Raw genomic sequence first — 27,369 nt, 5'->3', positions numbered from 1 at the left:
CTTTGGCCCCCATGCTGCCCTCTCTGACAACTCTTTGTGTGACCAGTGCTGAAACAGATTATGGAACCAGTCAAGTTGAAAAAGCACACAGGGAAAATAGTCCTTTTTCAACTACATCCGCACTTGGATCTGATTTGCCATACAGCTCTGTAAACAAGTTCTGCAAGCTCAACGGAGGAGGGACTAGTGGAAGTGAGCAGCAGGAAGAATACTGCTTCTAAAGGAAGATTTGTGAAATAACAGCTAAAGACCATCTTTCCTGTCTGGTCACTGGTCTTAATTGTCAAATACCCAAATAAAAAGCCTCTGAAATACCTCACCTTGATAGTTCTGTCACCTGATGCTGATACGATGTATTTGTCATCGAAGTCCACTACGTTGACAGCAGCTCGGTGCCCTACTAGCACTCTCCTCAGGGTGATGTCCGTTGGTGAGGCCATGTCCCACACAGCAATGGATCGGTCTTTGGAACATGTCACCATCATGCCGTTATTGAAGCGGAGGTGCAATACTGCTTCACAGTGGTGAATCAGTGTATTCAGCATCTCGCCCGCATTCACGTCCCACACCCTGCAGTTTCAAATTTCAAACCAGAGAGGAGAGAGTTAAAAAACTGTACAGTAGATTTTCTGCAGAGAGAGAGAAAGGGATGGGGAGAGGTAATTAACTCACTAGCAATATTAGAGAAGCAAACAGCACAAGTTACAGCTAAATCTATTAAATATTTCATTAAAAGATATATTATATAAACCTGTTGATTTTGCATATGTTGAGACAGTCCAGCAGCCAAAAACCCTGCAATGCAGTTAACACCATAAAAACAACCCAGCCAGAAAAAAAAAAGCATTCTTTAATTAAGAGAATTTAGTGCTGAGGAGAAGTATGAGATTGACAACCCTAGGGACTGATGTTTCCTGGTAACGTCAGCCTACCACACTCCATTTCCAGTCACTGAGTACTTAAACACAACCTGTGAAGAAGGAAGTTCAGAGACAGGTTTAATTTTTTACTTCTCTCACAGGACTATCAACTCAAAGGATAATTTATGCAGAAGCAGAAGATAAGATTATGCTTTTCAAACAAATATAAGTAATTGCCACAAGTTGCACAACGGATTGCATTTACTCTGCAATGTATCTGGTGCACAACTACATTCTAGGAATGTGCTGAACACTCAAATTAAGACAGAGCATTTATGTTGATTTAACATTATTGGAACCAACTGCTTCATCTGAAAGATAATTTAAGATAAAAGTCAGACAAATGCTTCCTACAGAACTTCTAGGACTTGAAATGGAGATTTTAAGCCTTAAAAATTGTTCCTTTTGGGCTGTTCTGTTTGCAAACTTCTTTTGCCCTCTATAATGAGATTTCTTTTGGCACTAGCACCCCTGTATCCCAGATATACTATGTGAGAGCAGAAAATGGCTGCATCAACAGGCTTATCAGACACTGCAGAAGATGAAACTTTCCTCTGCCAATACACTGAGAAAAAGCAAGATGTGAGAAAGACTTCTAATGTCTTATTTTCTATTGCATGGAAGCTGAAGCGCATCAACTTCTGCATTATAAATGAGAAAGAAAAGTACACTTCCAATTACAAAATGCAAAGTTAAAAAGATCACAAACTAAAGACCTGAGCCATTAGCATACAAGCAGTTTGCAGACAGGGTTGCCAAACTGAACAGGAGCTGGAGACCTACTGACTTCTCTGGACAAGTGCATCCCTGAGATCTCGGAAGCATTAAGAGTCCATCTGTACTGCCTATTGGACGAAGCCCCTCTTCCTGAGGAGACCCAAGGATAAAAGTGATGCATCCTATGTGCCTCTGGGGTCTGCACAAACATTTATAGATACAGTGGGAAACGAAGTACTTCTGGGCAAGTAGCCAGTCTGCAATTTGGCCTGCCTGGCCTGAGATGTAAAGTGATAGTGCTTGTTACAGAAATAAGTATCTCCTTTTGCAACCTGTGTTTAGCACAGTGCAGCTCCCACACTGAAAGTCTGAATTCCTGCTAATGGTAGGATCCCAAAATCCAGCAGCACCACAAGACATCACATGTAAGGAACTAAAATTAATGGTCACTAGCTTAACAGCAGTAGTTTACATGCAAGCCTGGTGATAACCATGAGCAGCCTGCAGCCATAGGAACACATGGCAGTAGCTTCAGAAAGGGCCACTGGCACAACTTTTTGTCATCTGTAACTTCACTGCATGGGCATCGTGGGTACTCTGACAAAAAGAGGAATATGTAACAGCATGGAGAAGACAGACATCTTCTTCATGTCCAAGTTCATATTGCAACTCACTAATTCAAATGTGCCTGTATTTACACTGCAGGTTTTAAACTCTCTGGGAACCTGTAATATGTCTAGTGGACTGTACATCTGCATAGTGAAAATGTGCACCACATGTGCTGACTTGAGGTGTTCTGCCTTTTAATGGAGACTGGAGGGAAAACAAGGTTAGAAAGACTGAGTGGGAAAAATCATCATGCTGAAATTTAATTAAAACTCACAGGAGATCTAGTCACACTTCATTTGTTAAAATTAAGGGACAACGAATGACTGAACTTTCAAACTTGCTTTGAGAACTTCAACCAACTTTTAAAAAGTTATTCTCATGGAGAATTTAAGAACATTCTCAGGAAGTGCCCGAACATGCAAAACCTTGGTGAAATGTCAAATGGTCTTCCTAAATCATCTTAACATTGACTGACCTTTGCTTAGGTTCTCATTTCTCCTTGACAGCCACTTGCATGGACATCTGATAAACAAGGACAGTACACTCCTAAACAAATGTGCTGAACTACTTCATGGAACTAATTGAACAGCACGTTTAAGAAAAGATAATTTCAGCAGTTTGCAAGGCTGAGCTCTTTGAGGCAACTGGAAAGCTCCAAATCACAAGCACACACCTGACCGTTGAGTCCGAAGATCCAGTGATGATCACCCGCTCATCGTACTGGAGGCACAGGACAGAACCCGTGTGTCCGGTGAGAATTCGCTTGCATTCCAATGTATTCTTATCCCAGATCTAGGAGAGCAAACATTAGAAAACAGACAGCTAAGTAAGCTTTTCATCATACTGCAAGCACTTCCTGCTCTGACTGGTCTGTTTCTTCTACAATACAGACATCCATATTGCAGAGAGAACACCTTTAGTGGCATGGGCTGATTTTTGTAGTCATGTACGGGCTGTTTGGTACAGCACATTAACATCTTTGATATTACTGGGTTTACTATGAACACTGGTCTTACCTTCTTGTCAAGGTACAGGACACAGTAGTTACATCGTCTGTAATTACTAATGGTCAAAAACTCTGCCAGCAAATTCAATTCAAGAAGAAAAGAGGGTCTCTAGGCTAATGTAAGAGGCATGCAAGCTGCTCAGGTATGAGGTGGGTGAAGGAGAAGGCTAAGTTACTAAAAACAGATTGGTTAAATGCCATTGGCATGCCATTCTGGAGAGTTCTCACCTTGATAGTATTGTCTCGTAGGCCACTTACTATCTTCTGATCATCATACTGTAAACAATAAACCCCTTTGCTTGTCTCACTTCGGCAGTGGATTCTCTGTAAACTGTGCCTTCCACACCGCCAGTTTGACTCTATTGTCTTGAGGAGAGACAGGAGACAAAAGAGAAGTAAATATAGAACACAGGGCTCTCTCTTCTTTATTTTTGTTGGAGAAGACATCAGATATTTTTATTTACATTTATTCCTGCAATCAGGCCCATATAATGACTTAACAGTTTTCCAGAAGAAGCAACACGTGATAAAACCAATTAAACAGGCAAAGAGGCCTGGAATACATATCATGGCTAAACTCATCTGTGCTGTATGGAATGATGAGGGAGAAGTGACCTAAAGTAATTTTCTGTCTCCAACTTTTAACTCCGTAATTTAACAACTAAAAAATTGCAGACAAAGTCTCAGCTGAGCTCTAGCTAAGGGCTTGTGCAAACCTGCTACAACAGTACCTGAGCACCTCTTTTGCCACTAGGAAACTGTCAGAACATGGCATTTGGCATTTACCCACCACTAAATACAAGGCAACAATGCCAGGTTGCTTCCTGTTTCCCTGGGTCTTAGGATTGCACTTTCTCCCTGGCTCAGTTCCTGATACTTCCCCGTATCACCTTATAAGATCTCATCTGAGCTGGATGGAGCACAGTATTGTTAACAGAGAAAGACAGGATGGTACTGCGTTGCTCTGACATCTGATGTGCAAGCCATACAGACTCCACCTGTAAACAGCTCAGTGAACAACACAAACCACCCTCTGTTTAAGGGAGTGATGAAGGCCTGGGAATTTATAAGTAGCCCAGATCTTCAAACTCCGGACAAACATAGACACATCATATTTAATTAAATACTTATTTCATCAGCATGAAATATTCTCAGAATTCGAGCACTGTGAGAAAATCAGGGAGGCTGTAAAAAATACAAAACAAAACAAAAAAAAACCCACACCACACCTGGAAGCTATTCCTTACCTCTATGTCCTGTATAATTTTGGGGTAAAGTGCTCTGTAGAAGGAGTTGGGTGGAGCAGAGCCATCAGGGGGTTTATTTTTAAATAGGTATTGTCCCCTGGAAGACAAAGAACACTCCCATTGAACAGAAAGCATGTTTCAGCATTTTGGAGGAAGGTCTTCCTGGCATTTTACACATGGGTAACCACTGTTGAAAAGCACACAAACGTTCATATTCGAACTTCATTTACTCAGCAAGACAGGGCGGTTCCTTGTTTGTTTGCCCTGCAACATGTTCGTGTTGCATTTAGACACTGAAAAATTCATGGAAAAGCAGTTCCTACTCACTCAGGGAAGGAAAATGTGCTATCTGTTTTGGACATGAATCCCTTCAACTCAATAGGAGGTGAGAATGGCTCATACCCACTATACACACAGCCACATCAGAGGTCACCCTTAAAACAAAGGATACAAAGAAAATGAAGAGAAGCCAAGGAACCCTCAAATTCACGATGCACTCAAGGCCAGCTTTGATCTGCAGTAGCAGGAACAGCATCAGTTTTGGTACATGGACATTTTACTGCTATTGCTGCATTTTGGTAAGCAACACTTCATCTGTGGTGCCTTCCTCATTTCAACACTGATTTGGAATACTCATATCCCAAGCTAGATTTTTGCTACAAAAAAAATCCATAAACGGCAATCACTACCTGCTGTGTAAAAAACTTTAATTCCTCATCCTGAAGTTAAGAAGCCACCAAACACGGTGTGGAAGCTAGTAAACCCCACCATGGGCGTACTAACTGCTGTTCTGCCTGGCAACATGCCTCACAAAATGGAGAGAGGCACGAATGCCTCCGAGTGTAATCCTGGCATCAGAGGCACCGAGTTTATACCGGGCCTGCTCTCCGCTTCTCCCTCTCTTGCTCCATTATGGCATAATTAATTGCTCAATACTTCCTTGTGCATTTCTTTCTTGTCCTTTCCATACGGTATACCTTGAAACTCATTTGAGAGGCTGTACTTTAGCTGTCCTGCTAGACTTTGGGCAAAATCTGTACTAGGGAAATCACAACAGTGAACAGAAACTCTTAGGTTGTAAGTGGGTAGGTACACTATAGGACTGAGAACAAAACAACAAATGCTAAAGAAAAGAATTTTTGACAATTCTTTAAATAAACTACCTTCAATTTGAGAGAAAGCTGCTTTCTACTTTGGACAAGGGAACCATCAGCAGCCCCTCATTTGGGGACAAATATATGTGAGGAAGGTACACTTGGATGCAGGCAAACCACCAACAAGATGGATCCTTACATGACCCAGTCAGGAAATGCACGCAAGAAAATTAAAATTATTGGCCCTGGCAGACCAAAAATGCTTTGGAGATGTGCATAATAACCTACAGCACACCCTGGAAGGCTTGGCGTAGGTCTAGGACAATTTGTATATAAGCCTATTTGCCTGAAAACCTGTCAACTGTTTCCAACTATACTATTACAAGGTCTTGGTGTTACCTATAAGCTATGTCTTGCTGCATGTAGAGCCAGTTGTTTCGAGGTCAGCTAAGGCACTGTTTAGAATTTCCATGGCATCCCAGTGACTGCTGCGCTAAGGCTCTGTGACAAAAGGAACTATTGTTGGCAGCTTTTGATGACCAGCCAACTCAATCAAGTATTCAGATGGGCTTAATAGTACCCAGATTTTGGGCTTCTGTTTAATTTTTCTCTAAATCTGTGTAACCCTTACTGCTCCCTGACGAGATGTCAGCGAGGTGCTGCAGAACCGGGTGTTTCTATTGTAAACCAGAAGCTGCAAATGCTGAAATTAGCAAGTCCACATGCAAAGTGAGGAGGTCTAAGCAAGTAATACCGGTCCTCTACCACCCTGCCATGCCTCAGCTGTATCTTCTAGAGCTAATCAGAGGGCAGTGTGAAAGATGTGGCACAACTTGCTCTAGAGGAGTCAGAAAAACCTGAGAAAGAGGTCCAATAACATGGTGCGACTGTCCTTTGAGATAAGGAGAAGGATTTTGCAACCTTTTTTTTTTTTAATGTCAGTCTCTGTGGCTAGTAATGGGTATTAATATTATTTCTGCAATATGGAGGGAACAACTTGAGAACTATCAGCTATTATCTCCAAGATGTGGAGAATGAATAAAGTTCCAGAGAACAAGAAAAAGACAATTGTAGCTCTTATATTTTAAAAAGGGGGATAAGGCAGACCCAAGGAAATGGTGGACAGTCCAGCTCAACATCACAGACTGCTGGTACTACAGCACACTGTCAATTAGATGAATTCCTAGAAGATGACAAGCTGACAGGCAACAGCCAAATTGATCAGTCCAGAACAAATCATGTCAACTAGATTTAGTTTCTTCTCACAGGCCATTCTCAGGTTAGCTAGAGAAGTATGATCTTGGCGGAAGTGCTCAAGGGTGGACACACAAATGGCTGGCATGCAGAGTTTACAAATGGTGCACTCAAAAAATAAAGGAAGGCAACTGGGATCTTGCATAGAGTCTGTCCTAGATCTGTCATTATTAAACATTTTCAATAATGATAAGGAATGGAACAGGGAGTATGTTTACTACATGGCCAATGACAGTAAAGTTGGGAGAAGCTACAGGCGCTTTGGAGGACAAGCTGAAACTCATAATGTTCCTGACAAAACAGAGAAATACTAAGCAGTAGATGGAATCTAACTCAATAAGGACAAGTGCCAGGTTCACCACTTAGTAATATCATAAGCATGCAAGATGAAGAATAATAGCTGAGCAGAACTTCCACAGAAGAGGTAATTAAATGTTATATAACAGTATTCTATCACTGTTTAAAAAAGCGCATGTGCTACTGGAAAGCATAAAATGCAGTGTCCTCCATAAGGCAAGGAAAGCAGTGCTTCCCACACCACTAGACACTGGTGATGCCTGAGCAGAAGGACGACACCCAGCTTGGGTGCAGCTCCATCCTCCAAAAAAGGAGCAGAGTGACTGCAGGGAGTCTCAACAGAGGCAACCAAGAATGACAAGAGGACGAGAAAACACAGGATGAGGGTTGGTTAGTGCATCCTATATATAGGAAGCAACAATCTCCCAACCATATAAAAGAATGAGTAAAATGAGAAACAAAAACGAGAAATTGTCCTCTGTGTCTGTGTAGGTTAAATATCATGTGCTGAACTGTAGCTAGGAAGACTGTGCCTAGATTTTAGGAAAATCTAGATATTAGGAAAACAGTGACGTTACTGAAACAGTGGCATTGCTTGCCCGTGCAAGGCACAGGGGATCTCCATCAGAGGTTTTTAAGAACATGTTAGATGAACATCTCTGGAATGACTTAAAGAAAGCTCATTCTGCCTTTGGGACACAGGAGGGACTAAATAGCCTCCCAAGGTCCTCTTCTGACTTACTCTGACCTCAACAACACAGAGCAAAAATAGAAGTCCTGAAGAGAACAAGACACTAAAAGGGATGCAAAAGTTAACACTGTCTTGGTTGTGTTTATTTTACACTCCTTACAAACGTTACACTAGTAGAAGCTGATGAACATTGTGTTTATTTTTAAAAGACATTTCACAATCCTGATTTACTTGCCTTTACTCCCAGAGACAAACAGTAGAACAAAACTAAGCATGAAACGGGAGTCTTTGTTTGCAACTCTGTATCTTTTTCTTTTTAATGGCAACCAAAATGCCTGAGCTGTCACTTTTATCTTGTTTATGAAATATTCATACCCAGCTTCCTTTCTGCCAACATCCTAGGGACACCCTTGGAAAAGAAAATTATGTATTAAAGGACGTACCCCTGAGAGGGAAAGTTCTAATGAAATGTTAACAGAGCAGCTTCAAACTTGAGTGAGACCCACATTGTAGTAAGGCTATTCCAGCTGATTATTAACTAATCTATCTGCATTTCTAAAGTCCCCTATTCTCCGTGGTACCTACCCTCAGCTTCCAGTTTGAAAATTAAACAGATATCTAATAGTGAAAATCTGCTGAGGAAAACAAACAGACCTATCAGGAAAGAACTAATTCATAGCACATGCTGCCCCACTGCCACCCCTAAAAAAGCTCTTCTGCTCTGAACTGCTGACTAGTTTAGTGTTCCCCGGGGCGTACACAGCTTCTTAATTTGAACCGAATGACAGCTGGGCGTAAAAATCGCAGTCTGTGTATCTCACTCGTCACAGTGGGATAAGAGCATCATCAGATGAGGAAAGTGAGGAACAAGCCCCCACATTGCCTGCACAGCCAAATGATGCCCCGACTCCCCAACCCCTGAATTTTGGTTTAGGTTTGTGGGGTTTGGGACCAACATGTTGTTTCAGGGTGCTACGTACGCCTCTTCAAACATGGTTTGAAACACATGGCACCTACTGTCTTAAATGGGGGCAAAAGAGGTGAAGATGCAGTTCCCTCACCATCCTCTCCTCTCCGACAACCCCCTCCAGAGCGAGTCTGTCCTGACCATCCTCTCGATCAGCTTCTTCCACAGCATGCCATCCGACGTCACGCGGTACCACTCCTTGCACACCAGCTCAGCGGCGCACAGCGATTTGGCATCCAGGTAGGACAGGATGTTCTCAGCAATATGATCCAATCCCCGAGCTAGGAAAAAAAAAAAAAAAAAAAAAAAAGAATTAAAAAAAGCATTATTTGTTTGGGAGCTGTGCAGTTCAAAACAACTCCCCTTACTAGTACAAAGATGCGCTCTCTTCCCCATCCCTTTCCAGCTACTCTTCTGCATGCAGAGCTGGACCAAATGCACAGATGAGCATTTGTGGCTAAGTTCAGGAGTGAACAGCGTTCTCCAACTTCCTTTGGATATAACACAACAAGTCATTAAAAATAATAAAGAATCCAAGAAGTCATTCCAATCTATTTCGATGGGTTTTAGCACTAGGGGGATATTCTATGGATGGCATTTCCAACTCAGCGACGCAGCCCCCAAAATCTCTCTATATTAGGACCATTTCTCATCTCACTGCTACAGCTGTTCTCATGTTCCAACGGCTCAAAAGCTGTTTTTGCTAAAGCAGTAGCTTTTAAACGTAATGAAGAAAAAAATATATATTCCCAATGTGTGCCCTGAAGGGTAGTGGTACCTTTAGACATGGGGGAGGGAAAGATATGCAGATGTACAGACAAGAGGAGAGGGAAGAAGAGGCTGGCTGAGGAGAAAGTGAAGCAGGTTTGCTAGCTTCATCCATTTCAGTGGGTGGAGGGAAAATATGCACCAAAATTATATAATTTGCAAATATTTTCCAGTGCGAATACCAGGACTGGCTTTGTTTCAACACGGCTGGAGTAAAATGTAGAGCAGATAAGTAAAAAGCCAGCGACCAGCAACAATTTCAGGGCATGGCTCTGTAGCCTCGGTTGCAACTAGGAGACATCGCTGCACTGGGGGCAGCAAGGGGATGCTCTGCTTTGTAACCAGAGGGATGGGCCCAGCAAAAACGTGCCCTCACACGTTCAGATGTGATCACCAGCAAGACATCAGAAAAATAAGATGCCTTTTAAATGAGATGTTGCGTAAATACAACTTGTCTTTGAGGCTGCTGAATTCCTGAGTGAGACAGTGTCAAGGCGTCATCCCACTTCACGGGTCACATTTCGGAGGCTTTGTCAAAGCTGTGGTTGAGACCCCACTACCCCTCAGGCACCATGTCCAGACCAACCCAAAAGGAAGCACGGCAGATGGGTATTACATGCGTCTTCCTTCCAGTTCACATCCGGGACACCGTTAAATACGTCCTTTCTTGCTTTTAAAACAACGGCCTCAAAGACCAGGCCCTGTTTGTCAGTGACAAGGAAAAAGCAGCAAATGCAGTTGTACAGTCACATCTCCACACGTCAGCAGCCCAAACTGGGGGCAATCAGCTGATTCTTATTAGACTTCATAAGAAACAAAAGGCCCAACCTTTGTTTGGTTTCGTTAACTGAAAGATCTCAAAATTATCTCCTGGCACACGATAACAAGAAAACTCAGCACGTCTCCTCACTCCTTTCAAACATCCTGAGTTTATAAACACACGCGGTGAGACTTTCTGCCCAGCCTTTTCTGCTTCCATTCACAGAGTAAAAAATGCACGGGAATGATTCCACGCACAGCCAGAGAGAGCAGAAAGAAGCCTGACATTTCTTATCTTTATAGGTGCAAAATTAGATGTCAACCTGCAAAATAAAAGCATCAGCAGCCTTTATTATGTATTTAATCTGAAAAGATATATACAGCCATTACATGAAACACTCTCTTAAAAAAGAAGTGTTTGTAAATTTAGATTGACACTACAGCAACTCGTGGAAAGAGAGAGATATTTTGGTGAACCTGAGGTGGAAATTGCACGAATTCCACAATTTGGTAGGGCAGATGTGAACAATTGTGCTCCCCTCCTTCCCCACCCTTGATGCCTGCAGTCCTGAGCTCTCTCCTGGGTGGAAACAGCATATTTGCTTTCCCAATCTGTGTTGCTTCCAGTGGGGAAACAGACAGCCACCCACCAGGACATTAAAAATGCCAGCCCATGTAGCATCCACACTGGCCTTTTTACGTAAGCAGCACAACCGCAAGAAATTATTTTATATGGGGAACAGATTAGTGGCTTTAGGAAGCAAGGCTACGCTGCATGAAGTGGGGACAGTATTCCACACCCACAATTCTGTCTCTGACCCACCTGCCCCTTCTGGATATTCAGGAGCTTTACTTTAAGCCTAGCTGTATTGAGGTGTCGTAACTACTTTAGGTTTCCATCACTGTAAGTCATGCTTTTGATCCCAGACAGATTCTTTGCCAAAAAGAAATACTGATGTTTTGGCCTCCTCTTCCCACATTTATGATAAGTGGAAGGGCAGAGCTATCTTGGCCTGGCAGCAAACAGAAATAATTTTGTTATTATGTGAGCCACATATCTACTGGAGCACTGCTTTCTTAAAAAAATCTCCTTGCACAAAAGCTTTTGCTAAACTAATGTGAAACACGATTAGCCCTTCAGTCCTCCAAACCAACTGTTAAAGGAATGTTCCAGTTATTTCACACATGAAACCCTGATAAAATGACTTTGCCCATAAAAAATGTTAAACAGCTTGGAAATGCTAAGCAAAGGCCTTGTTTTTTTTAGAAACGGAACAAAGTTTGTTAAGTACGCAGTTAAGCTGTATTTTTCAAACAACCTTAATTCTGTCCTAAGCACTCAGAAAACATTCTGAGCCAATTTTCCTCTATAGTAGCGAAGTCTGCTCATGATCTAAAACTACCTCTGGTCATTCTGTGGGACAGCACTAGGAGGACAGAGATAAGATGCCTCGTGATTCTGGAGTATCTTTATTGTTTTATTTACTTGAGGGGAGAGCAGGAAAGAGAATGAAGGTGTAAAAAAGAAACCAGAGTACTGAACACTTGCACATTTCAGAAAGCTACAAAATACTTAAAGAGTTCAGTTTTTTTTATTGACTTAATTCAAAATTTTAGGTTCACCATTCTTTCCTCAGCAGTTTCTGAACTTTCCCTTTTCCCACCACCCTTACTGGAAACCTGCCTATACCAAGGACATTCTGCACCTCCCAGACTGCAGTCTGAGCCACTACAGTTCTTTGTCATTCATTTTCTCCCTTAGAGAGAAATATATATGTTCACTATATTCACTAGGACATTAGCACTTTGAAAATATGCAAATTGACACTTGTGCTTTCTTCGAGCACATGGTTCCCACAACTGTTCATATATTCAGATATTAGCTGCCTAATTCTTACCTATTCTGCACTTGGATATACCAAAATTCAAAGCTAGAGCTGCCTCCTGAGTAAGTGTGAAAAGACCACCAACAAATGCGGTATGGCTGGGAAATTTTGGATGCCTGTGAAAATATTTCTAGTATTTGCCCAAAAAGTTCACAAAAAAGGTTGTAGCACGAAATTAAACAAGTGAAAATTAGATGTATTGGCTTGCTCTGGTGGAATTTTGTGGAGGAAGACCTGGAAAATCGTGTAGCTAACTGTATGCATACTTCCACTTTAAAACTCGGGAAACCAATGCACTTTCAAAGTACTCTCTGTTTTCCTGAAACAGAACAGCTCCACAAGTTATAATGCTGCTCTAAGTACATGCGATTATTGCCACTGGACTACTAAAAACTAACATAAAGAAGGTACTTAGCATAACTAAGATATTTTTTTTAATGCTACAACAACCATTTGATTACTGGCCACAATGAGCTTAAAAATCCAGAGTCTGCATACTTAACATCATAGCAAAACTCCTGCACTGCCTTCATGCTTTGTACAATTCAGAGTTAAACATGTTTTTTCCATCTTTTTTTCCATCTTATTTTGATTTCAGGCTGAGAAATCCCTTCTGAAGAATGATCAAATGACTGGAAACTCCTCTCTTCACATAGCTATGTATTTTTAATTTAAGTTTTTTGGTTATTAATGTATCGTTGTGGGCATTATGAGCACAACTACCTGTCCTGTGGCTTGTGATGACTCTCCTTAAGATACACATAAGAACTATTCCTAGCCAAATCATGTAGGTATTAGATCTATTAGATCATGCCTTGAGAGATGGTAGGAATACAAAACAAAATGTTCCTATATTTTGCATTGGTATGGAACTTTTCATTCAAAAGTTATCATCTATTTTGCAAGCTGACCCTTGAAGAGACCTCTTCAGCAGGGCTGGCCAAAGTCACAGGAAGCCAAGGGGAACAGTTTTCTGGAAGACAAGACGGAGGAACAAGCTTCCTCTGCCTGCAGAAATACCTGGCAGTGCGGTGATGAAGTCCCTCTGTAACATGGGTTTGAGGTATGAGTTTATATGTCCGTGCTGGTAGTGACACATCTGGGAGATGAGGTGCTCCACGAACTCCACCTGGTCAGACTCGGACCACTGTTCAAAATACTTGACGCAGAGCTCCTTCTCCTTCTCATAGCTTGCAGACAGTTTTCTTTGCTTGGGCACAATCATACTGGAAGTGCCATTGGCAAGTTTCGTCTGTGAAAGGAAAGAAAAACCCAAATAATTAATAAGAAAAGAAGCTCAGGTGGTTTTATGATTATTTTTTTAAAGATAACAGAAGGAAAAAACACTCTGATACATAAAGTTGGCCAAGACTGTGTATCTCATTTGCTGCTGTCAGTCGGAGTGCTGTCACGGTGAGCTGTAACCCCTGCAGGACAAGGTACTGGTTCATGTCTGAGCTGCACATGAAGGACTGGTTAGATGGGAAACCATGAGTGCCAATTTAATAAAAACAATTTTATTTACACCTTGCAGACAGTAAGATGCATTTGGATTCCTAATCTGCAGTTACCAGTTATGTCAATGCACTAACAGAAAAATGCACTTGTATTTTCTTCTAAAGAATGGACTGCTGCTACAATTCATAGGAAACGCCTGAAATGGATGAGAAAGAAACGGATTATACTTCTTTCAAGTACAAAATTATACCTTGAGAGTAAAGCCAGCTAAAACACACCCTGATACATGTGACATACTTCCTTCGCAGAATGAAAGATCTTAAACTTCCTGAGCATTGTTAATATCTCGTCAGAAAGGCTCAACTCAAAGAGTTTCAGGGACAATACAAAACACTGACATTTCAATTTACTACTTGATAGCAAGATGTAATTTCTGCTTTCTAAACAATTTAACTGGAAGGAAAGTGCACATTTTGCATTGCAGGAATATCCTTTGTCCAAGAAATATTAACCATTTATTGGGAAATTATTTTTTCCCATACAGGTCAGATAGTTTATTAAATGATAAATCAAGACTTTTGTTTCTTTTTAGGATTCATTATCCCTACAAACTCACTTCTTTATCTCTCCAGTCTAGGAATACATACTACGGGTACACATTTAGCCAAAGCAAGTCCAATGTTGCTGCAAAGACTTTCCTGTACAGCACCCACCCTGTGACAATTCTCATTTTCCTACTATATCCCACCAAAACCATGTGATTTTCTCTTTTTCACTCCAATACTTAACATCAAATAGTGTTACAATACCGGTCAATAATATTACATCATTTTTATTTGCAAAATATATTTAGAAATTCTCTATTAATTATCAAATAATTAGAAACAAATTACAGACACCGAAATACGTAAACCATTGAGTTAGGGGTGCCATATTTCTGTTGTACGATGACAATTCCAGGCAGCAACCTCTCTAGACTTCATTGACTTCAGAGGAAAAAATGAATACCTAAATGTCTGAAATGATATCTAAAAGAAAAATATGGATTAACTCATTTTACAGGGAAAGAAAAAGAAAAAATAAGAACAAACAACTTTTCCCAGCAAGTGCTGAAACATGTTTTGAGACCACAGAAACTAGTTATCAAAGCTGGGTTTAGAAAGCAGGAATTCATTGTTGCTGTGGAGAAAAGAATTCCTGTACTTCAATAACCCCCTGTCCTGCTAGCAATCCTGACTTCAGAACACCAAAAACATTGTAATTTGAAAATCTACCTAACTATTGATCATTTACATTCCATTTTATAGTGCAAATCCACCCAAATTTCAGCATTTCCATCAGATCTGGACAGATTTTTTCTTGCACAGAAATTAGCTGCCATTTTTAACAAGCATTTTTTTCTATTTTGGTATTATGAATTGAAACGTGGAGATCATATCACCCATGCTTAATTGTGCAGCTCAGTGTTTTCAACCTTACTTTTATCCCCACTCCTCCCTGCAGACTTGCGTGTGTGTTGAGTAAGACCACGTAAGACACGGCCTATGACTGATCTACACTACTTCATTTGGTCACCACACAGACAGCACTGACTGCAAGTGAGTCACAAACCAGTGCACTATTGGGCAGCAGGAAAGAAATACTTTCTTTTGGGGCAACTTTTTATGTAGAGAAATCTCTAAAGGGACTGTGGGAATGACATCCTTGGTGTGAAAGACTGGAGTTTTCCTAGCGAAGTCCACAGCTAGCAACAGCCTGGCAAAAAACGATTACCAATGGACTGCCCTGTACATTGGTCTTAGGGGATTCTGGTCATTTCTGCTGCAGTTAAGCTGCCTGCAAAACAGACACCCCCATAAAAATGCTGGATTAAGACGGAGGAGAGATGTTCTTTCTACAAGCTTGATGTCACTGAACTCCTCTTTTTTTTTCTTTGCCATGAAGTCAATCTTACAATAGGCTGTCTCAACAAAACATTTTTTAAAAGCCTATACCTCTGCCTTTTAATGTGAGAGATTAAGTCTTACATGATGCTGAGCTGGCAGCAGAGCAGACAGCTGATGTGCACAGACCACAAAAGGGGCAACTTGTGCTTTCATGGGGTGGCACCAGCTTCTGGCCCTTGCTTGCCTCCTGAGCACCCTTTTCACAGCAACCTCCAGCTCCCCACATACCTCTAAAATGTCAGCCTGGGGTATCAAATAGAAGCTGCAACATCTGTAAAAAAATCAACTAATGGCTCATGTGTGTGTAAAAACAGATGGCTTAGGTGGGAGCAAGTCATCTTGCGTACATCCCAAGTGAATACAGGCCTCTGGGGCAGGAATAATGAGTAAATTAAAGAGCCTATTGACCAACTTGTAACCTGAAGTCAAACTCTAGGCTGATATAGTGGATCTGCTAAGAAAAGCACTCTATGTGTTACAGTGAGTACGTCCAAATTAGTGGAGAGCAGTACAATGTGTTTGTAGCTCTGTGTGCTCTACTTTGGCCACATGTGACAATATCAGCTTGAGACACTGTTTGCACCCCTGCCCGTCCCAGTTTGCCATCGAAAGGAGCAGGGACAAGCCCACAGATAGCTGTGGCATGCCCAGCAGGTCCTGTGGTCTATAAAGGCAGAGGACCAGGCAGACAGGGCAGACCACAAACACACCGGTTCTGCAGATAAGACAGATGAACTCACAAGGCTCCAAAATCATGCGACTGCAATTCATGCACCCATGCCTCCCCCAGACCGTCTGTAGCTACAGTTGAGAAGAAAATTCCAAAACTTCAGTTTGAAGATTCCTGAAAACCCACGGGGGGTTCAGTGAAAAAGGCCTGTTATTAAAAAAAAAAAAAAAAAAAAAAAAAGGAACAACAGAACAATGACATCAAGCATCTGTATTATTAAAGCGCTGGGGGAGGACCGGTTACAAGCAGCAAGAGAATCGATTTGGCTTCCTAATAAACCCTGATGACTCAACCTTTCTGATCAACTGCCTCCAGTTCATTGCAAACCACCTCAGAACGGCAGCAGTTTGTGTTTCCTGGAGCACGCGATGGCCTACAGCCTCCTCCTCCTCCTGGTACCACAGCCAGGCCTAGCCTGACGAGGCGAGAACCGCCCCACAGGCCATGCACGCTGCTAGGTTCAATATTCATCCAAACATGAATACAAATATAAAGCATATTATGCTTTTTATAAGCTTCACCTCCAAAAGTGGCAAAGAAGAATAAGCACTGGTAGTCTGGCACCCTGGGAGAACGCTTGGGTGCAACACAGCAAACTACTAGCTTGGAACAGAGAAAGCTTTTTGTGCTTCCCTTTCACAAACCCCTGGTAAGTGAGGGCTCGGCGATGCCCAGGGTGGCTCTGGACGTGCCAACCCATCTGCAAGGACAGCCGAGGTGTCCTCCTCCAACGGTGCGCCCGAGCTAGTAGGCCGTGCCGGGAAACCCAGGGGACTGCCTGCCTCAGGTTGGTACTAGCTCAGGGATCTATGTACTATGCTCCATTGCAGCCCATAATTACAAGACCATTTCTCCAAATGGCTACATTTAACACAAAGCACATTTGTATGCCCAGTGAAGTAGAAGAGGACTAATATATGAAAGGACTTTAATCTAAATAATCGTTCGCGACTATAGGAAGGTGCCATATTTCAGCACAGATAAATAAAGCCTGGATAAATCTGCTGCTTTGCATATAAAACAAAATAGCTGTGGTATATCACAGCTGTAACCCACGTATGACAACCAAGGTTATTTTTGTTTTTGTTCAGTAGGGGGGCTAAGAATCCTTCTGAAGCACAGGGAAAAAAAAAAAAAAGCACCAGCACAGTTCTCTGATCATGGCATAGGCCTTAAATAGTGTTTTACCACCTGTACTAAAGGTCAAAACTCTGATTTTTTTTATTAAAAAACACAACATCTTCTAATTATCGCAGAGGATTTTATTAATGCACTTTGCACAGTGTGGATGAATTCAGATTATACATTTCTTGATGTTAAGAGGAGATCTCTTTTAAGAAAAATAGAAGCTGTTTCCTAGAGTATCACGTGTGGCTTAATCCCAGCAAGGCTGGGACGTGCTGAACCTTCCAGACATCTTCATGCTGGAGCTCTACAAAGAGCGAGAGCTTAGGTCACCACCACAAATTTCTCACTGAGCTTCTTTCCAGATGAAATGAAGGGAGTTCCCCCTGACAACCCAGTCCCAACAGGTCAAACTGGGTTTCCTCCCTTCCTCCCCGTACTCACTGGGGCTGCAGACTCCGACCCAGGTAGATGTCTTCTACAGCTTATTTGCAGCTGCAGCATTTCACCTCCAGCTGCTTGCACTGCCAGTTGTGGTTAAGTCACTGATCTAGACAGAGCCACCTTAACAGGAATTTTGGATGGGTCTTAGTGAAGGGGAGGAAAAAAGAGGACATAATGTTTAATTATAAGAAATGATTGAAATAGGCACAGACATACCCCGGGTGCCTCTGCACTGCAGCAAGCTCTAAACTTGTTATCGTTAATGGTTTAAATTTCACTGTGCTAATCATTTCAGGACACAAGCCTTTCTTGATAATCTAATGAATTATTCCAACATCCTTCAGCAAAAAAAATCCTCCATGACAGCACTAATTACAAGACGTTTTCCCAGTGCTTATGTAAAATATGACAGAGCAGCAGCTTAGGGAATTGCAGAAAACTGCTTCTAATTTCCACTGAGAAACTGACAAACACCTCTCTTTCATCTCTCCCAGCTCTCAAGTAAGATTTAACTTTCTCATTTAGTTAATTACCGAGTGAGGATCATCATTTTCCCGGATCGGAGCGGCACAGAGCCTTTATCGTGTTAACTTGTGAACTTGATCGATGGCTGCTGCTAAAACTTAATAACTTCACCCCCTGGCAAATTGTAAGATAAATATAATAGGAGAAACTCTGACAGTAAAAACCTGCCAGAAATGAGCGCTGTGTTTATGTTTCTTTGCAGGCAGCAAAAAAACAACCGACAGCTTATTACTGGGTGCGTGTTACTTATATTTAAAAGACTCCAGGCAGTTAACTTTCTGCGTACTGCTCAAACTTTACTCACAAGATAAAAGACACGGGGGGAAAAAAACGAGCAATTGGATGACAAAGAAAGGTACAGTGGAGGTGTGTGTCCGGAGTGGGGGGAAACGGTAACTTGACAATGAAAGCAAAGCCACGCTCGTGTACATATCCTGAATATTCCTCAGGATTAACCGCATTAAGAAACCAACAGTGAATCCAAACACAAAACTAGTTGTTTCAGCAGCAGCACAAACAAAGCTCAGGAATTTTGAAGCTGTGTGGGAAAAGCGGAGGGATTAAAAGGTACGAGGGTGGCAGCGAGATGTTTCGGTTTGATGCCTGTAAAGCTGCGCTCAGACGGGGAACGCCGGCACGGCTCGCTTCTCCAAAGCTACTTGTGAACCTCCTTGCTCCTGCCTGGGATGAAATACCACTCGATACCACTCCAACGCAGCAAGATGATAAAAAGGCTGAAACGGAGCTGGACCATATGCCAGCCCTCCATACTACAGGGCAGAGCTAGTATTTCAGAGTCCTGTTGAAAGGGGGCTGTTTGCATGGCCTAGAGGCAGTAACAGCGTAATTAACAGGACACAGGTTCAATTTCTATGGCTGGCTTCTTCCTTTTTAGGCTTGTAATTACCAAATGCTGCAGAATTGATTCCCAGTCTGCCAAGGCTAAGCAAAGAGGCTGGAAGTCATTTATAGCTCCTTAATGGCAACTTCCCACCCAAGAGCTCCCTTGCTTCGAGATTCGGGGGGTGACGAGCGGGTGTCTCACCATAAAGAGCAGGATCTCACGAGCCACAGCACCTGAGTGACACGAGAAGGGTAGCCGGCTTCTCATTTTTCTCCCTTGCAGAGTAAACCTGCTTTTCTGATGTTTGACTTGACAGAAAAGCTACAATGCTAGGTCATTAAACAACTCACTCCATTTACTTTTATTTTAAAAGCTCGGTTTAGAATCTACCCATTTCTGCCTGCCTCCATCTCACATAACAGACTCTGTGAGGTTAACCATGGGTTTAGCACATATATGGACTTACTCGCTCAGTACTGAATTAGTTTCCACGCTGCAAAGCTCACTGAAACATTCTGAAAAACGAACATAACCCAGAAGCAGATGATCATCAATCACATCTGAGAGTCAAAAGAAAGCACCATGAAAGAAACCACAGCATCATTACTATTTATTTTCAAGAGAAAATTCAAAATATATGCTCCTACTGAAATTAACAGCCCCCTGGTTACTCAAGGAACTTGCAGTTTTGCCTGTCTGTGGCTTTCAGCTGTTTGCCCACATCTGGTTTCTAATCACACTGCAGAAAAAACTTTGTAAGAAAGGACACATCTAGATGAAAGATCACTGGAATTACGCTGGACATAGCAGTCCAACCTTCTGCACTTTCTGAAATCCTGGGGGGCCAATAGTTTTCAGAGGTACCATCTAAGTACCTATGATATGGTGTTAGCCTGGAGGGCACCTGGCTAAGGCTATTACCTCAGACACGAAGAAAGGGAGATGGCTGCTTTGTTTTAGGGCCAGAGAAAGCTGCAGACACTGGAGAAGTAATGCTCTGAGTCTCTCTGGGGACTGGGGAGGCAGGACTGAGCCATGGGTGCTTACACACCTGCTATATAAAGAGCAGCAATAATACCTTGCTGGAGAAGCTGCTCCCCTCCTACACTGCTACACAGTAAACAGCAACAGGGAGAGGAGATTAAAAAACTATTCTTTTAAGCTAATACTTAATGTTTCAGACAGACTAATAAAGTTTAATTGCCTGGAATCTCCTAGCTCTTACTGTAAACTTTCCTTTGATATAGGTCTCCCATCTAGATTTTAAGTGCTGGTAAAAACCTCCAAAATAAAATTTCTCTGATGCCAGCAGTGGATGTGAACTGGGAGTCCCTCTCCTCCTCCTCCCCTATCTCCAAGTTGCCTTTGAAAATAACAAGCACTGATGAGAAATCTGCTTGCATCAGCACAGCACTGGCATATGTTACTTTCCCAAACTAAGATCCCTGACCAAATGCATATCCAGACATATGGGGCGGGGAGGAGCAGACATCATCACTCTTAAAGAGCTAATTTCAGAGCACACATTTTATTAGGTGCAAACTGATCATACACAAGTTTCAAAGCAGATCCTACAGTAATAAGAAATCACTTTCCCTGGAAGCCACCCAAGGAACTGCTTGCTTTCTCAGAATGGTTACCAGAACCAGTGTTGAACTGCTGGGACCATTACATGTTATTACTGTTAATGGAGGGAAGGAACACTCACATTATCACTTGGAGAACCAGTCTACTAAAGTCATCGGGTAATGGCCAGTAGCAGCACAGGGCTCGTTTATGACAGGGAAAGGCATAAGCTATGCTCTAAGCAGCAGTTTCAAAGTTTTCTGGAACAGTTGCTTCTGTTTTAAAAACACCCAAGCATGATCTACTTAATGCCTGAGCGAAGTTTCTCTTTATGGGTGTTACCGTTGATTTTCTTTTTGCTCCAAGTACTCCCTTAACTCAGAAAGTGGCCAGAACAGGCAGGAGGACTTGAGTAGTTCAAAACACGGCTTAACTGTGAATATATAACACTGGGAACCAACCCCCCAGTAGAGGGAGAGAATGACCTGAGAGATCTATTATCTGCAATTATTATCAGTAATACTATTGAAATTTTCAAAACACTACAGTTCTGTTTATGTAAAGCTTGTATTATCAAGAAAGAGAAGCCAACCAAGATAGTTTACCAAGAGAGCAGAGCTCCAAGCAGTACTATTTTCCATAAGCCTCCTCTTCGGAGATGCACTTTGTACCAACAAAGAGGGCACAAGAGCACCAAACGACCTGGCCAAGGCAAAGCGAGTGAGCGATTCAGAACTGCAAATCATCAATACACACGTGGGATGTCATGTACCGCTTCCAGACTGGCAGAATACTAGGTATTTCCAGGGAATACTAGAGATATGCAACAAACAAAAACACAGCAGCTTTCCGAAGAACTACAAGAGTCACGTACGTGCTTGCTCCCACTACAAACATACTCCTTAGGTCTGCCGGCAGAGTTGGCTACACAAGCACTGCCTAACCTATTTCAGTCAAAATAAGCTTGTTAGCAAAGACCTGCTATTTAAACTGTCTAAGCTAAAACACCTCATCTTAACTGAAAGCAGATCTGCAGTTCTGCTGACAGATCCTGGAGGGCAGCAACCTGCAGCAGCCAGATGAAGGCTGCGTGGTGCTCTTTTCCACCAGCACAGCTAGGTCTAGAAGAGGACATCTAGTGAGTTAACACTGACTGATACCAACACTCCTGCTGTCAGCAGCCACCACAGAGGCAGCTGTAAGAGGAGAAGTCCATGAAATACTTCTCCACGGTGTCAGGGTCAACGCTGGCCAGTGGATTATAGCCAAAATCCTGACAGATTTGTCTTGTAGCCTCCTACACGGTAATCACACAACTCTCACCCGCTAAGAAGTGTCTTCTTGAGACTAGCTGTTATGGTAACCGTGCAGTCAAATGTTACCTCACTGGCAAACTGGAGTGATTCATGGACGACTAATACTGCTAGGGGAGCTGGATGTGTTTGGCCTGGAGATGACCAAGGGTACATAGTAGTCTTCCACTGCCTAAGGGGAAGTTACAGAGGAAAGTGAGACAGAGTCTTTGCAGAAGTGCATAATGACAGCAAAAGAGGCAATGGGCACAAACTCTGGATGTTAAGAGAGTGATTTTAAAATACAAGTGGGACAAGGTCCCGAGCAAATTGAGCTGGCTCTGAAGGCAATCTTCCTCTGAAGAGGCAGTTGGACTGGAGACCCCCAGGTGGTCATCCCAACTTAAAGTTTTACGTGACTTTTATTTTAAGACTAGGCTGGTCCATTCTTTCATTGGTATCTGTAAGAGATTCGTAATCTGAGCAACAGACACCAAAAATAGAAGCCAGGGACATTCTCTAGTGAATTCTCTATCTTCACTCATCACATAGGGTTGGGTTAGGCCAGACACTGTTGATAAGTGAAAGTACATGACAGAAAAAAGACGAGAAATAGTATCCTCTGCAACCCCAAGCAAACAGCTCAGACTGTAATAGCTCCTCAGCAAGGCACATTCAGTTTCACAGCTGAGCAGACTGGGTCCCTATCAGCTGATACTCAAATTGCACAGCCCAGAATCCGAGTCACAGCCTACTGCACCAGGGATTCCTCCTTGGCTCACTGCTCAGCTGACAATAATCTTTCAGAAAAACCTTCGAAGTAAAGGAGGGAGGGAGCCTTCCAGTATTTTTTCATCTTTTCATCCCACTTCAGAGTGTTACTTTCCTGTCACATCAAGAGTGGAATCAGTGTTGAGCATATCATGTGACAAATCTCTTTCAGCCTCATGCCTTGATGCATCCCATTGTAAATTTATCTAATAATCACCAACCCTTTAATTTCTATTATAATAATTGGCTAAACATCTAAAACCCACTTACGTGCTGAGTGAAGTAGTTTTTCCTTACAACAGTTTTAAGTATATTTTCCTTCAAATATGAACAGATTTTCTGTTGTGAGAATTGCTCTCCTTTGTGAAAACAAGTATATGGCAACATTAGGCTTTACCACGGTATGTTATCTGTTAAACACCTCAGTGATACCTCTCATTTCTGTCCTCTATTTTCAGGGAGTTCACAATAGCCTGTATTTAGCCTAGTATTAGTATACTTGAAAATACACTATGTGCATCTTCTCATCTAGGAAAAGTAATTTGGGAACACGCCTGAAAAAAGCATATGTAACTTTCTGATACAAAATAAAATTAAATATAAAGAGAATTCAAGATCTCCTACCAGAGACCAAGCTAGACAGACACACCACTCACAGCCTGCTCCTTTGATCGAGGGGTTAGAGCTCCCTCTAGCACTCTCAAAACAGAAGAGCCATAGATGCTAAGATGTGACTATTTGGTCTCATCCAAAGCACTCTTGGGTAGTGTTGTCCATACTTTTTATTTGCTTTGCTTTTTGCTGTCACATGAATAATTCAGAATTCATCCACTAGTTTGTCTGAAATTCAGGAGAAACAAGTGTCAGAAGAAATTCTCTCTCTGATTATAAATACTCAGATCGCTATAATTAACTGTTCTCTATTTTAAAATGTAATTTAAGAGCAGTTGAAGGATTTTCATGTCAGCTGTGGGCAGAATGTGAAATGTAGCAAGAAATTAAATGAAAAATTTGTTGAAAATTTCAAGTTTCACAGCATACAAAAGTCTTGCTACCTCACCCTACCTTGCAGCTGACAAACATCCAAATGCAGCTGACAGGTCGCCTACAGCTGTGAATTAGGTGTTTCTGCTTCAGCATTAAATATTGAGTAACTCAGCTTAAGTGAAACTCAGAAGGTGTAACCCTGCTGAGTTCTGCACAATGCTGAAGACAGAGAAACATCTAATGACAGAAAGCGTGTCAGGGCTTTTTTAATCACAGGTTATTACTTATTAATTCTTGATAAACTGAAAGCTGGCAGTACAATGTAAAAATGAGAAGGGAAAGTGGGAGCCAAGTCTTTCAAGTTTTATTCCTAACTCTCCCACTGCTTTCTTGAGTTCCCGTAGGCAAGTCACTCCTCTTCATTTCATTAGTCTCTGTTAAATGTATGTGTCCTAATACAAGCCAGACAGAGAAAAAAGCAAGGCCTGATGCTGGGAAAGGCCTGGGAGGCCACTGCACGGAAGGTGAGGGCAAGTACCACCGAACAACACCACACCACACAACTGTAAGCTTTCCCCTCAAGCGCTGGCAAACATTTTTGACTCTTAAAGAATAAACAAAAAAACTTGTTAGAAATGGCACGGCCTGGACATTATCAATTGGAAAAAATGAGGCTGCACCAATCATTTTTGCAGCATCTCAAAGCAGACTCAAAACTCGCAGGTATAAAGAAAAAATTACATTTTGTCAAACTGAGCCACTGCATGCAGATACCAGATATCACCAATACGAATGTGGAAACAAGTACACTCCCTGAACATGAGTGCCCTAGAGAGGGTGCACTTTAGTTAAGTTCCATTACTTACCACAGCAATTTCAATATTTAACCACCAGGGGACTTCTGAACATTGCTCGGTTTTAGAAGTTTGCAATTTTAATATTAGTGTGTGACAGAGACGAAGAAACACAATAGGATGTTAGCCTATCCCCAGTTACATTTTCACTTCTCTGACAAGCCCAGTAAGAAAGACTAGAAGTAACCAGACCCGAGGAGATGACAGAAGCACCTGACAAACACTACGCAAACTTCCTGGCATAACCTGCCCGTGTCCCTCAGTCCCAGCTGACAGCTGTCCTTGCCATTCCGGGCCCGAACTCTCTGTACGCAGTCCTGCTGCTGCACCCAAACCCTGACATCCAGACCTTCCCTCTCGTGGTACAGCTGGCATCCGAGGCCGGTTCTTTCATCCCCTTAAGAGGACTTGGAGAAAAGCGCTGGCAACTCCTTCCTGCTCCCCACACCTCTCCCATGTGGCAGGAGAGGATTACAGGCAGTTATCTGACCTGTCCAACGCGAGTGGAAGGGCATGTGAAGTGAAAGCAAGACTACCCCGTAGCAGTCCAGTTGACGATGCTGGCAGTACTCAGCTCCCTGGATCCACAGCGCAGTCCAGCTGCTCTCCCCAGCGCCTACGCATGATGGTGGCTCGGTTCTCAATCAGAAACAGGTATGTGGTTGTGCTGGCAGAACGGTAATAAGCCACAGCATCAAAAATACCTTCCTACACATGCATGCCCAAGGACAGGAACTTTCTAGATCTCTGATCGCCGCTAAATATTAGAAGCCACGTATCTTCCATCTTCATTTAGGATGCAGTTTGCAGCCACTGCTCTTGTGCCTGGGTTCCTTCCAGATTGCATACCTTGATGAGGTCCTCGGAGCTATCTCAGGAAACAAAGGGGAGGCAGCTAGTGCCAAATGTAGCCCTTCTCCTGCAAACACGTGAAATACTCCAAGCATTAGCTAGATCTGTGGATGCTGTGGCAGGCTTACGTCTTGAACCGTAGGGAAGAAGTTCTGAGTACGCAAAACGTGGGGGGAGCAGGTACCTAACCACTGACATTAACTGGGACTAATGAATTCAATGTTGACTGTGCTCTGAGCAGAAGTTGGACCTCCCAAGGTCTCTTCCAGCTTAGATTCTGATTCTCTTCTTCTATACCTCGGGTCAAAGCTCATCTACATGTCCCAGGCTTTGGGGAAAAAAAAAGGTATTTAGGTTTTGGCTGAAACCAAAATATAGTTGTCTGATATCGATGCATGTCATTTATTATAAACAATACCTGAAATTCTATTTAAAAGATGTTTTACAGAGAATTATTTTTTTAAAGCTTTCCAGCTCTGGGCTTAACAAGCCTCTGCTTTTTTATCATTCATTCTTTGCAGCAATCAAATACCAGATTCTTAAAGAGTTCTGCAGATATGCAGGCTCTTCTGGTTTTGCAGGTTGAGAGGATGCAGGATTCCAGGGCCCTGCTTAGACATCTAATCTTGACTTTCAATTCTGTCCCTCCAATTGCTTATTTTTTCTTCAAAAACTCTTGATTTTGTTCCAAGCCATGTGATGTCTCAGAACTGTGCTGATTCTCTCCAGAAATGATTATACTCCACATATATCTTCACTTACAACCCAAACCAACTGCAAAATTCAGGTCTCAAACAACAAACTAATTGACTGCAATGCTTAATCATCTTCAGAGTCTTCTAAACTCACACTGCAACCCACCTCTGAACTGGCTGAGATTAGAAATGATGATCAAGCCCAGGATTAGCAGATCTCAATTAACATGCTAGGAGAATAATCTGATTTGACAAAATCACACAATTCTGTAAAATTCAGGGACTTAAAAGAAAACAACACTTGCACATAATTGGCATAAATTAAGCAACATTTTTATTACCTATAATCAAAGACTTACAAGGAAGGTTTACTTGACAGAAAGAGGGCTTTCTTTGCTGAGAAATTACAAGTCTTACTTAATTAACAATCTAATTTTTTTCATAGCGTAGCTGTTAAGTATTTTCACTTTTATTTTCCCCCAGATGAATGTTATATAGGGGAACTGACTCTGAACACAAAAGCTATTGTTTAAATCGACAGAAGTGGGGTCAGAAAAAACAATGCTGCAATATTTTAATAATCACGTACTTCAACTCAGCTTGCGGCCATTGCTGCAAGGCTCTCGTTTTGTGTTCTGAAGCAAGTGGAGGATCTCAAGAGTTACGGATATGAGAAGGTTAAATCTGAAGGTTAAATCTTTCACAAATTCAGGGCATACTTTACCATGAAAGTAAGTTTGCCTGTCGCACACAGAGCCCTGTCAAGATTCACTATTACGGTGGGGTAAGTAATCACGGCTACTTTGAATGCTACTTCCAAGTCTGTGAGAGCAATTATCTGCTTGCTTGTTTTTAATTTTCCTCAACAGTAAGGTTCAGCAATCTATACAGTTGGCTTTCCAAACTGCAGCCTCAGCTCAGCCCGTCAGTCACATGCAACAAGGGACTGCCTGCCTTGTTGAAGTTGTCTTGGATATGAGCTTCTACAGGCAGACTAATTTGAGCCTCTTTTTGTAAATTATAAATTGTGTTAAATATACATGAAGGCAAATATGGAACAATTTG

General features: G+C 42.1%; 1 protein-coding gene across 21 annotated transcripts in view; it reads right to left on the bottom strand.

Annotated features, from left to right (window-relative positions):
- BTRC (beta-transducin repeat containing E3 ubiquitin protein ligase) overlaps positions 1–27,369 on the bottom strand; it is a 119,488-nt gene that overhangs the window by 16,527 nt on the left and 75,592 nt on the right. For all 21 annotated transcript variants that reach the window (XM_067001015.1, XM_067001019.1, XM_067001020.1 and 18 more), the window contains 6 exons: positions 13,236–13,467; positions 8,897–9,083; positions 4,500–4,596; positions 3,481–3,618; positions 2,920–3,038; positions 321–570 (listed from right to left, as the gene is read on the bottom strand). In XM_067001015.1, coding sequence (XP_066857116.1) covers positions 321–570; positions 2,920–3,038; positions 3,481–3,618; positions 4,500–4,596; positions 8,897–9,083; positions 13,236–13,467 — 1,023 coding nt within the window. The remainder of the gene's footprint in view (positions 1–320; positions 571–2,919; positions 3,039–3,480; positions 3,619–4,499; positions 4,597–8,896; positions 9,084–13,235; positions 13,468–27,369) is intronic.

The sequence above is a fragment of the Anser cygnoides genome, chromosome 7 (assembly GCF_040182565.1).
Source record: "Anser cygnoides isolate HZ-2024a breed goose chromosome 7, Taihu_goose_T2T_genome, whole genome shotgun sequence".
Lineage (NCBI taxonomy): Eukaryota > Metazoa > Chordata > Aves > Anseriformes > Anatidae > Anser > Anser cygnoides.
The sequence above is the reverse complement of the archived record's forward strand: the minus strand, read 5'-3'. Positions and strand labels throughout refer to the sequence as shown.